General features: G+C 38.2%; 1 protein-coding gene across 15 annotated transcripts in view; it reads right to left on the reverse strand.

Moving 5' to 3' along the window:
• The window catches only part of RNF111 (ring finger protein 111), a 115,454-nt gene that overhangs the window by 11,404 nt on the left and 90,743 nt on the right, over positions 1-13,307 (reverse strand). For 4 of the 15 annotated variants that reach the window (XM_055278337.2, XM_055278335.2, XM_063639016.1 and 1 more), the window contains exons 7-9: positions 8,722-8,980; positions 3,657-4,005; positions 705-830 (exon numbers count right to left, since the gene is read on the reverse strand). In XM_055278337.2, the coding sequence (XP_055134312.2) occupies positions 705-830; positions 3,657-4,005; positions 8,722-8,980 (734 nt within the window). Of the gene's footprint in view, positions 1-704; positions 858-3,656; positions 4,006-8,721; positions 8,984-13,307 lie in introns of all 15 variants that reach the window. The other 11 variants (XM_055278336.2, XM_055278333.2, XM_055278334.2 and 8 more) reach the window with 3 other exon arrangements.

A 13,307-nucleotide genomic window follows, 5' to 3' on the forward strand; every position in this document is an offset into this window, starting at 1 on the left:
AAGGTGGGGGTCAGATAAAGAAGATGTGAAAGGTAGGATCAGTCGAGGGAGTCAACTTTGGTGGTAACCCTGAAAAAGAGGAAAAAAGGTCCACTCCTCTTACTTACATGGGAACTCTAAAAAACCTAAACTCACAGGAGAGAGTAGCATGTTGTTTACCAGAGGCTAGGGAGGGGGTGGGAGGTCGTGAATGAGGAAAGGGGAGATGCTGGTCAATGGGTACAAAGCTTCAGCTAGGAGGAGTAACTTCTGATATTCTACTGCACAGCATGGTGACTACAGTGAAGAATCACGTGCCGTATATTTAAAACTGCGACAAGAGAAAATTTTAAATGTTCTCACCACAAAGAAATGATCAATATTGGAGGTGATAAATGTGCCATTAGCCTGATTCAATCATTCCACAATGTATATATGTATTGAAATACTATGTTGTACCTCCAAATATATACTATTATTTGTCGATTAAACATAAAATAACACCTAAAAAAAAGTTCTACTCCTGCTTGATATGGTTCCCTGCCCCAGCTCCTATTCTTTCCTCTCCAAACCTCTATCTGCCCAGAGGCAGTGTCTCACAGCTAAACTGGGGATTAGTTTTCTCCACATCACCCTTCTGCAAAGCAATCAATCACATGGCATCTCTTCCAATAGTTTTACCACAAGCTGTGAAGCACTGTTTTGAAATTAAAGAAGATACTGACCAGGCAGACCTCTCTGGAGCCTGTCGAGGATGTGAGGACATAGTCTGAGGCACATGAATATGATGCCCATGACCATAGTTTGGGTGCATCCTATGTGGATGGGGTGGGGGGCGTTCATGTGCCCGCCTGGAAACACAGAACACAAAAAGACCACTGGAAATAATTGAATAATTGGTTATTTCTTTTCTTAATGTAGAAAAAAATCCCTAGTATTAATACTATAAACATCTATAGATTAGTCATAAAATAAATTTTATAACAATTATAAAAATATAGAAAATTATTTAATTGTTAATAAATCAAGAAACCATCACCTCCTCCATAAATTCTAATTGCTCATTTATTCCAGTGCTTCCAATTCAAATATCCAAGGAAAAAGGTAATTTTAACATTATCTTGTATACCTTCTTTACAAGTGATATTTTAAATACGAGAATAATAGGAATTAAATAGAAATAAAATTTTTAAAAATTAAATACCCCAGGCAAATGTTGCAGGCACAAATAAATTATTGTATATAAACATTAAAGGACAAACTGAAACCTTAATTTTGCTTCATTTACTCTTATATTGTAAAGACATTCAACCATTTTAATGGATGAAAGTTTAAGACAAAAAATGTTAACCTTGTGCATTTTTTTTTTCAAAACACATGTAATACAAGTTAATACACCTAGGAAACTTGTATTTAGCTTGATTCGTACTTTTTTTTTTTTTTTTTTTGAGAGGAAGTCTAGCTCTGTCACCAGGCTGGAGTACAGTGGCAATCTTGGCTCACTGCAACCTCTGCCTCCTGGATTCAAGCAATTCTCCTCCCTCAGCCTCCCAAGTGGCTGGGACTACAGGTACACACCACCACACCGAGCTAATTTTGTATTTTTAGTAGAGACGGGCCAGGATGTTGGCCAGGATGGTCTCAATCTCTTGACCTTGTGATCCGTCCACCCTGGCCTCCCAACGTGCCCAACCTCCATTCATACTCTTTATTCTGCATCCCAGTTTACTGTATTTTCTCTTCCTAAAGTCAGTTAACAGAAGACACTAAAAACAACTTAGTTTCAGGGATTCATTTTTTGTTTCTTTTTTTTTTTTTAAGAGGCAGAATCTTGCTCCAGTATCAAGTGCAGTGGCACAATCATAGCTCAGTGTAACCCTGAACTCCTGGGCTTAAGTGATCCTCCCACCTCAGCCACCTGAGTAGCTGGGACTAAAGGTGTGTGCCACCATGCCCAGCTAAGATTCATTTTTATAGTCTAATTATTTTATATTAGTTTTTAACACAATTGCAGATTTTGCATGTTTACTAAACAACAATTTGCCAGTTACTGGAGGATAAGACTGTTAAACTGGCAATTTTCTATATAAAAGGTTACTAAATTAGAATGGCAGCAACAGCCAGAGATTTGGGATACAATCTTAAATGACAGAAGTAAAACAAAAAGTTACACAAGAGCTGAATCATTAATTAGATCAAGAGTTTGGCAAACAGGTTATGTGAAAGGTAAAATGGGAAATTTTTTCAGCTCTACAGGCCATATGTTCTCTGTTGTAACTACTCAACTTAGCCTTTGTAATGTGGAACAGCCACAAACAACGGACACTTTTTCAGTTTGTTTGTAACTGAAAAACTGCAGCTGTTTTCCAATAAAATTTTGTTTACAAAAATCGGTAGGCAGAATTAGACCAATAGAGTTTGCTGATCTGAATATGAAAATCAGATCCTGAATACTCAAAAGAAAAAAAAAAGGATTTTCATAAACTTGAAGTACGATATTTTCACTGTCATTCACTGAAAATTCTATTAATACTTTCCTTCCCTCTCATTAGTAACATTCAAATCTTTGATATCTTTAGATCTTATTCCTCAGAATCATCAATTTTAACACTGATTTTTACCACATGACATTGCAGAAACAGACAGACAAAAGATTAGTTCACATCAGACCAGTCTGGGTATTTTTTTTTAATTGGTTTGCATAAAGATATTACCCTGGGTCATATGGTAAAACTGGTCAGATTTTACTAAATAATCTGGTATAAACTTGTTTTTTCAACACATACAATTTAGGGAAAGGCAGGGGAAGGTTCTGGTTAGCAAAGAATCAATTACTTAGTGAACTGAGGATTTAGTATAGTTACTTTTTTGGGGAGAAGGGGAGAGACAGGGTCTCGCTGTGTCACCCAGGCTGCAGTGCGGTGGCATGATCGTGGGAGGATCACTTAAGCACAGGAGTTCAAGGATAAAAGAACTATGGTTGCACCACTGCACTCCAGCCTTGACCCCCTGGGCTCAGACGACCCTCTCATCTCAGCCTACCGAGTAGCTGGGACCACAGGAGTATGCCACTACACCCAGCTACTTTCTTTTTTTGGTAGAGACGAGGTCTCCTTATGTTGCCCAAGCTGGTCTCAAACTCCTGGGCTCAAGCGATCCTCCTGCCTCAGCCTCCCAAAGTGTTGGAATTACAGGTGTGAATCACTGCAGCCACCTATCTTTTGTTTTCTACTGTTGTTAAAGGACACAGGGTCTTGCTCTATCACCTAAGCTAGAGTGCAGTGGCACAGTCATAGCTCAGCTTTGAACTCCTGGGCTCAAATTATCCTCCTGCCTTAGCCTCCTTAGCAACTGGGGATTACAGGCATGAGCCTCACCCAGCTTATAGTTACAAGTTACATTATTTCTAAAGACTTCACGATTTTTTTTGTTGTTGCTGTTCTTTGTTCTTTTTTTAAAAAAAAGAAAACAACAACAACAACAAAAAACAGTATTTCACTGTGTTATCCAGATGGACTCAAACTCCTGGGCTCAGGCAATCCTCCTGTCTCAGTCTCCCAAGCAGCTGTGCCTACAAGTGCATGCCACCATGCCTAGCTGGATTTCAGAGTTATAAAGACCAATGGAAGTAGAAGAAAAAGCAAGCTTGACTTTCTTTTTAAAAACGTAAAACATACGTTGGATGCTGCATCATCCTCCTCCTTTGAACTTCCATCCTCTGCATCACTTCATGAGGATGCAGTCTCTGTGCTGGAGGTGCTGTGGCTGGAATATGGTGTGAAATTGGCTGGTGTGTAGGAGGAAGATGCTGAGGGATTGGTGCAGCTGTACTGGCTAAGTGAGTTGGTGGTGGGGGTGCCACAGGATGAGATGTTGCATGAGAAGATATTTGAGAATGGAAAGCATGCACAGGATGAGGAATAACATAATCCACTTGAGGTGGAGGCTGAGTCTGAGGAGGAGGATTTCCATGAGAATGCGGGCAGGCAGAAGCTTGATGATGAAGTGGCCTTGTCAAAGAGGCATCTGCAAGAAAAATATTTTGAGTATGTTACACAGGCACCATGCAGTTGAACATATATTGCTATTATACATTCCTATTGTATTTTTAAGGATATTATTTTTATGAATACTTGATCAAGTAAAGTATTTAAGCAACTGCTCAAGCAACCTGCTCCCTTCTTAGAATAATCTTGGATATCTTCTTATGTCAATATATATTATAGTTTAACTTCACTCACAGCTTCACAACATTCTATTATATGAACACACCAAAATGTACTGACAAAATCCCCACTGATAAAAAAGAAACCCAAATGCTATGATAAATATCTGTGTATATGCTCACTCCTGCACTCACTCTTTCATTTACACACATGTATACACACATATATAGAGATCATTTCTGTGGCATAAATTCCTATAAGTAGTTGTGGGACAGAAAGAAAAAAATAAATTTAGATGCCAGTTGATAAAAATACCCTTTCCAAAAGGTTGCCATAATTAATATTTCCATCAAGAGTACACAGGAAGGGCTGGGCACGGTGGCTCACACCTGTAATCCCAGCACTTTGGGAGGCCAAGGTGGACAGAGTCACCTGAAGCCAGGAGTTCGAGACCAGCCTGGCGAACATGGCGAAGCCCCGTCTCTACTAAAAATATAAAAATTATCCAGGCATGGTGATGCGCACCTGTAATCCCAGCTACTTGGGAGGCTGAGGCAGGAGAATCGCTTGAACCTGGGAGGTGGAGGTTGCAGTGAGCCGAGATCATGCCACTGCACCCCAGCCTGGGCAACAGAGTGAGACTCCATCTCAAAAAAAAAAAAAAAAAAAGGAGCACACAAGGCCTGATTACCCCCACATTACCACTAAATTTTTAAAATAAATGCCAATCTGAGAAAAATCTTTTATTTCTTGACCACTTGTATTTCTTCTCAGAATTATCTATTTACATGCTTAGCCGATTGTATTATTCACCTTCTTCTTATTGACTTGTAAGTATTATTTGCATATATGGAAGCTCTGTCATAATAGGGTGTAAACATTTTTCCAAACTGTCTCTCTCTCTCCCTACCCCATGTCATTATTCCTGTGCTACATTAAGGTGAAGGAGGCATATTTGTTTCCCATCAAATATGGAAGTAAACTCCTTAATACGATGGCTCCTCCCATTTCTTCATTCTACATCTCTATGTTTCAAAGTGACTGCTGAAAAATCCCTCTGAGGAATACACATCTTTCTTACTCTTAGAGATGTGCATCTACTTAACATGTAAAAAAAAAAAAAAAAAAAAAAAGTTTGTCTCCTTAGATTTCAATCCAAGTTTCATTTTATTGGAAGATGTTCTTGGAAGTCTGATATAGAGCAACAGCCATTCTCTAGTTTCATTACAGAAGAGTTTCCAATTTTTAATGCTTTTGATTCATTCAGCAAGGGCAGAAGTTAGGTAACCATAACTCAACTATATTTTCAAAGTATGCCTTGTTAGCATGTACTTAAAGGAAACTTTCAACAAACCTAATTTTTAAAAGTTGCAAGACAAATTTTTAAACCAATTTTCTAAAAGTTCTGTTTTCAAATCAATGCTTTACTCTTCAAGAAGGCACAAAGCTCAGTAGCTCTTAATCACAAAAAATGAATCCACTATGTTTTATGATTGTTAAGTATCCTTTCTCAAATTCACAGCATTTTTTCTAGTTTCAAAGTTTTATATTTGTATAATCATTACACAACATTCACAAATATTATGAAGCAAGAAGTTTGTTTCAGAATGAGTCCATTTGTTTAACTACTTTTCAGACATCACTTTAATTCACTGTTTATCTAAACAAAACAGGTTGCTGACCATTTTAAGAGTGACATATTCCACATCCCCAAAAACCCTTTCCCTTCCTTTATTTGTGTTCCCAACAGTTAAAAAAAAGTTATTGATATTGTTTCCTAGACGTTCAACGTATCACTTGCAGATGTAATACTATGATTTATTCCAACATTTACTCACTACATTCCTATAGCTTTACAGTGTAGACCATTTGCTTTGTGATTAATCATAAGTAGCCTTATCTATACCTCTCTCTCTCTCTCTTTTTTTTTTCTTTTTTTGAGACGGAGACTCGCTCTGTTGCCCAGGCTGGAGTGCAGTGGTGCGATCTCAGCTCACTGCAACCTCCATCTCCCGGGTTCAAGTGATTCTCCTGCCTCAGCCTCCTGAGTAGCTGCAATTACAGGCACCTGCCACCACACCCGGCTAGTTTTTGTATTTTTAGTAGAGACAGGGTTTCGCCATGTTGGCTAGGCTGGTCTTGAACTCCTGACCTCAGGTGATCCACCCGCCTCAGCCTCCCGAAAGTGCTGGGATTACAGGCGTGAGCCACTGTGCCTGGTTTTTCTTTTTTTTTTTTTAAGAGACAGGTTCTCACTATGTTGTCCAGGCAGGAGTACAAGGATTATTCACAGGTGTGATAACAGCACACTGCAACCTTGAACTCCTGAGCTCAAGCAATCCCCCGTCTCGGCCTCCTGAGGAGCGGGAACTACATGCTCATACTACCAAGCCAGGCCTTACATATCTTCTCAATACATCTTATTAATAAGATAGCAAAACTTTTAAATAATAGCATTTCAAATACAGTTGTTTTATCACTTCATCAAGGCCACAAACCTTTCAAAAGCAAGGAGAGACATATTCTTACTCCCCAAGTATTGTTGTTATACATATAAATGTACTTAAGAAACAGCCAACTATTCATTTGGATCCAAGTATGACAATTTATAGCCGACAGGAATTATTCCCATTTTACAAGTGCAAAGAATGTAAGGACAGAGAGATTAAATAACTTATCCAAAGTCACTAAGCTAATTAGTCAGAGCTGGGAGGTCAACTCAAATCTATCCAATTCTAAAGCTAGTGCTCTACTACACCATACTGTCTTCCCCAGTTCATTCTGGATGAAAAAAGGTTTAAGAACCACATGTTTCACACATGAACTAAAGCATACAGGAAATGTTTTTTAAAAGCACGGGCAAGTTGGGGAGAGAATACACACACTCCTTCAGGAAAAGAAGCCCAAAACAGAGTTATCAAAATGTCTCTAGCAGAAAAAATACAATTTAAATTTCCTACCTTTATTCTCATTAATACACTCCTAATGAGGTGGGTAAATTGATGCAGCCCCTTGGAGAGAAACTTAACAGTATTTATCTGAAAGTATATCCCTCTGACATAGCAATCGCATTTCCAGGAAGTTATACTATACATAAACTCAACCATAAACAACTTAAATTTCCATCAACAGAAGACTGATTTAATATACAATGGATATTATGGGGCTATTAAAAACCAATGAACTTGATTTTTATGTGCTAATATGCAAATATCAAGATATATTGTTAAATTTAAAAACAAAAAACAAGAAGAATATGTTTGATTTCCCATTTTTAAAAGGTAAGACATATACATATCTATGTGTACTAAGAAAATTTCTAAAAGTTTTTATAGAACAGTTGCTACTCTGATATATTAAGATTAGTAAGCTGTGCGAGGAAGCTTTCAAACTCTCATTTTATATGAGCACAGTCTGAATGTTTTAGAATATAACAAATGAGTCTAAAACATTTATTTATTAGGACATTTTGAAAGGAAAGAACTTACTCATAAACTGCTTCAGTATATTATTTTTAAAGGGGAGGGGCAGAAAATTACACATATTGAATTTCAAATAAAACATGATCAATCAAAAATGAATACGATCAAGTATTACAAAATAGGCCATGCAACACACTGGTGCTCATACAAAGAATTGGCCATTGGTCAATGCTTTGTAAAAACTGTTTCTAAATGTTTTCCAATTTATACTTTAAATTTTAAGTTGCATTACTGAGAAGGTAAATAATATATCACCAGTTTCACTGTATAAATTCTGGGTTGATTCCAGCTGTGCCTGCAGGATGCAGATTTTTTTAAATGACTGGAGTAGAAGAAAAAATCCAAGAAAATATATAAGTGAAAATTACCACTTGCCATGTAATCAAAACAAAACACAAAATTCCTTGCTGACTTCCTGGTTCACTTCCGGCATGAATTTTTGGTGTTTATCAGCCAAGTGTTTATTAAGCTTCCATTTCATTATTAGCTTATGATCTAACAAAATAGTAAATATGTTACACAGCCTTAGGGTATTTATCATTTCTTATGATATCTAATGAATTTCAATTTCTTTAGAAAAGGCATGACTGCTTCTGTTTTATTTTATTTTTATAGAAACGGGGTCTCACTATGTTGCCCAGGCTGGTCTCAAACTCCTGGCCTCAATCAATCCTCCTGCCTTGGCCTCCCAAAGTGCTGGGATTACAGGAGTGAGCCATCATGCCCAACCGTGGTTATATTTTAACTGCCTGCATCAAATGAATATAAAACTCTCAAAGCTTGCTGTCAGGAAATTCTCTCTTACGTCTCAGTTAACTGCTTGAGAATTCTTAAAATTTACTTTACTGTGCCTAGAAATACTACTCAACTTTCACATTTCTTCAGCTATACTAAAGAACAAATCTAAATTCCTTAAAACTTCCATGCAATCCACCTCAATTACATAATATCAACATGAGAAAAAATATACCCTACTCTTAAGCCAAGTAAATACTAAAAATTTAAGAACTGGGATTAAAGGTTATTTCATAAGGAAGTATAAAATGCTTCATTGATATGACTCTAGATTTTGTGTCCATTAAGTTTATACTTACAAGGGGGTGGCATGTAATGTCGACATGATGAGAGAGAGGGCTGTGGAGGGGGCTGGGGCTGGGGCTGAGCAACCATGCTTGATCCATAGCCATCTATCGATGATAAAGGTTGACTTGGGGCAGCAGCAGCAGCCTGATGGCCAAAGATTGCAGCTCGGGAGGAAGAAACAGGGCAGCAGGGGTCAAATGCAGATGCTCCATGAAAACTGCCACTTCCATGACTTCTGATACCATTGTTGCTCAGGTCTACTGGCAATGCCTGCTAGATAAAAAGGAAGTATATTTTATCTTTCTAAAGTTTGGTCAAACATTTCATGTTATATTATAAAAGTATTCCTAATACAACCAAAAAAACACAATCTTTAAATTAGTTTGAAAACAGTAAGATTCTCAGTATGAAGAACCAGTGAGCACCAACAAAATACTTGGTTATCTTGAATATAACAAGTGTATCCTGGATTGTGAAAATTGTAGTGGTTTTATAGTTAAACCAATTTTTAAAAATCAAGCATAAGATTTTATCACAAGATGAACAAAAGTTTAATATATTAAAATCTTTTTGTCTTATAACAAATACATCTTAGAAACTTTAAAAATCATACTTCTATATTCTTCTTTATCCCAACATTGTGACTAGTACTTTAGGACTCCTTGAGAAAACATACTATCACACTAGTGAAAATATTAAGGTTCTAGGAAAACTCTTGTCTGCCCCAAGTTCCAAACTGTATAAAGCAAGAATTCAATTAAAATGCTAATAAACAAATCTACATTATTCAAAATAACAATGGACATAAGATTTTTCAGACTAAATCATGAATTACCTTTGCCACTCAAAGCTTTCACTTGTTCAAAAACGTAAGAATAAAAAAAGTTAAAGCACTGCTTCCTTTTACAGGCATATTTATTGCATTTAATAGGCACATTTAGTGCCTTGCAGATGTTCAGGGCTTTTTGTTTTGTTTTTAACAAATTGAATGCTTGTGGTGACAGTGTCAAGCAAGTCTATCAGAGTTATTTTTCCAACAGCATGTGGAAACTCTGCGTCTGTGTCACATTTTGGTAATTCTCATAATATTTATATTTTTCTTATTATTATTTTATCTGTTATGGTGATATTTGATCAGTACTCATTGATGTTACTATTATAATTGCTTTGGGCACCAAGAACTGTGCCCATATAAGACAACAAATTTAATAGATAAACGCTGTGTCCTGACCAGATGTTTCCCCATTACCCTCCTCTCCTCTCTTTGGGCCTCCCTATTCCCTGAGATACAACAACACTGAAATTAGGCCAATTAATGGCCTCTAGTATTCAAGTGAAAGGAAGATTTGCACATCTCTCATTTTAAATCAAAACTGAGAAATGATTAAGCTTAGTGAGGAAGGCATGTCAAAGGCCGAGATAGGCCAAAAGCTAGGCCTCTTGCACCAGTTAGCCAAGTCATTAATGCAAAGGAAAAATCCTTGAAAGAAACTGAAAGTACTCCAGTGAACACACAAATGATAAGAAAGTGAAACACCCTTATTACTGATCTAAAGAAAGTTTTAGTGATCTAGATGGAAGATCAAACCAGCTGCAACATTCTCTTAAGCCAAAACCTAAGCCAGAGCAAGGCCCTAACTCTTCAATTCTATGAAGGCTGAGGGAGGCAAGGAGGCTGCAGAAGAAAAATCTGAAGATAGCAGAGACTAGTTCAGGAAATTGAAGGAAAGAAGCTATCTCTATAAGATAAAAGTGCAAGGTGAAGCAGCAAGTGCTGATGTAGACGCTGCAGTAAGTTATTCAGAAAATCTAGCTAAGACCATTTATGGAAAGTGCTACAGTGAATAACAGATTTTCCATGTAGACAAAACAGCCTAATACTGGAAGATGTCATCCAGGACTTTCATAGCTAAAGAGAAGTCAATGGCTGGCTTCAAAGTTTCCAAGGACTGGATGATTCTTCTTAGGGTCTAATGTAGCTGGTGACTTAAAATCCAATGCTCATTTACAATTCCAGAATTCCCAGGGCCCTGAAGACTTTATGCCAAATCTATTCTGCCTGTGCTCTATTAACAAACAACAAAGCCTAGATGACAGTACAGCTATTTACATGGTTTACTGAGTATTTTAAGAATACTGTTGAGACCCACTACTAAGAAAAAAATATTCCTTTCAAAATGTTACTGCTTGGCAAAAGTGAGACCTTTTCTCAAAAAAGAAAAAAGAAAATTGCTGTTTCTTGACAATGCACATAGTCACCAAAGAGCTGTGATGATGTATAAGTAGATTCATGTTTTCATACCTAACACAACATTCAGTCTGCAGACTATGTATGAATCAAAGAGTAATTTCAACTTTCAAGTCTTATTATTAAAGAAATACATTTCATAAGACTATAGCTGCCATAATAATTCCTCTGATCAATCTGGGCAAAAGTAAATTGAAAACCTTTCAGAAAGGAGTCACCATTCTAGATGTCATTAAGAACATTTGTGGTTCATGGAAGGCAGTCAAAATATTAACATTAATAATTTGGAGGAAGTGGATTCCAAGCCTCATGCATACTTTGAGGGGTTCAAGACTTCAGTGGATGAAGTAACTACAGATGTTGTGAAGACAGCGAGAGAACTAGAATAAGAAGTTGGACCCTGAAGATGTGACTGAATTGCCACAATCCTGATAAAAGTTGAATGAGTTGCTTCTGACGGAGGAGCAAAGAAAGTAGTTTCTTTCTTTTATTTATTTTATCTTATTTTTTTTTGCACACCAACCTCTATTTCCCAGGTTGGTGTGCAGCAGTGCAATCTTGGCTCACTGCAACTTCCGCCTCCCAGGTTCAGGAAATTATCTTACCTCAGCCTTGCAAGCAGCTGGGATTACAGGTGCATGCCACCACACACGGCTAATTTTTGTATTTTTAGTAGACACAGGGTTTCGCCATGTTGGCCATGCTGGTCTTGAACTGCTAACTGCAAGTAATCTGCCTGCCTCAGCCTCCCAAAGTGCTAGGATTACAGAAGTGAGCCACTGCACCCAGGCTCTTTTATTTATTTTTGAGACAAGGTCTCACTGTGTTGCCTACACTGGAGTGCAGTGATACAAACACGGCTCACTGCAGCCTCCACCTACCCAGCTCAAGCAATCCTCCCAACTTCAGCCTCCTGAGTAGCTAGGACCACAGGCGCACGCCACTGCGCCCAGCTAATTTCTAAATTTTTTGTAGAGACAGAGTCTTGCCATGTTGCCCAGACTGGTCTTTAACTCCTCCCACCTCAGCCCCACAAAGTGTTGGGAGCAAATGCATGAGCCAACATGCCCAGCTGGAAGTGGTTTCTTTTTTTTTCTTCTTTAATAAAAAAATTGCAGGACCCCAGACACATCATTTAAACAACAACAACAACAAAAACAAAACAAAAAACTGCAGCAAAAGTGGTTTCTTGAGACAGAATCTTCTCCTGGTAAAGATACTAGGAAAAAGATGGAAATGACAGGCCGGGTGCGGTGACTCACGCCTGTAATCCCAGCACTTTGGGAGGCTGAGGCGGGCAGATCACGAGGTCAGGAGATTGAGACCATCGTGGCTGTCATGGTCAAACCCCGTCTCTACCAAAAAAAATACAAAAAATTAGCCGGGTATGGTGGCAGGCGCCTGTAGTCCCAGCTACTTGGGAGGCTGAGGCAGGAGAATGGCATGAACCCAGGAGGCGGAGCTTGCAGTGAGCCAAGATCAGGCCACTGCACTCCAGCCTGGGCAACAGAGCGAGACTGTCTCAAAAAAGAAAAAAAAATGGAAATGACAGCAAAAGATTTAGAATATCACATAAACTTAATATATTACATTAGTACACTACATAAACTTAAAGCAACTGCAGAGTTTGAAAGGATTGATTCCAATTCTGAAAGAAGTTCTATGTGTAAAACGCCATTAAACAGCATCATATGCTACAGAGAAATCTTTCATGAAAGGAACAGTCAATCAATGCAGCAAACTTCATTGTTTTTGTTTTTTTGTTTTTTTTTTTTGAGACGGAGTCTTGCTCTGTCACCCAGGCTGGAGTGCAGTGGCGCGATCTCGGCTCACTGCAAGCTCCGCCTCCCGGGTTCACGCCATTCTCCTGCCTCAGCCTCTCCGAGTAGCTGGGACTACAGGCGCCCGCCACCACGCCCGGCTAATTTTTTTGTATTTTTAGTAGAGACGGGGTTTCACCGTGGTCTTGATCTCCTGACCTCGTGATCCACCCGCCTCGGCCTCCCAAAGTGCTGGGATTACAAGCGTGAGCCACCGCGCCCGGCCCTTCATTGTTATCTTACTTCAAGAAATTGCCACAGCCACCCCAATCTTTAGGTACCACCACTCTCATCAGTCATAGCCACCAACATTAAGGCAAGACCCTCCATCAGCAAAAAGTTTACAATTTGTTGAAGTCTCAGAGGATTGTTGGCATTTTAAAAAAATGTATTAGCAATAAAGTATTTTTAAATTGAATTATTTTTAAACTGAAACATGTACAATAAGGTATTTTTAAACTGAAGTATTTTTAAATTGAAGCATGTACTTTTTTTAAACATAATGTCACTGTGCGGTGGACTTAGTATA

The sequence above is a fragment of the Symphalangus syndactylus genome, chromosome 5 (assembly GCF_028878055.3).
Source record: "Symphalangus syndactylus isolate Jambi chromosome 5, NHGRI_mSymSyn1-v2.1_pri, whole genome shotgun sequence".
Classification (NCBI taxonomy): Eukaryota; Metazoa; Chordata; class Mammalia; order Primates; family Hylobatidae; genus Symphalangus; species Symphalangus syndactylus.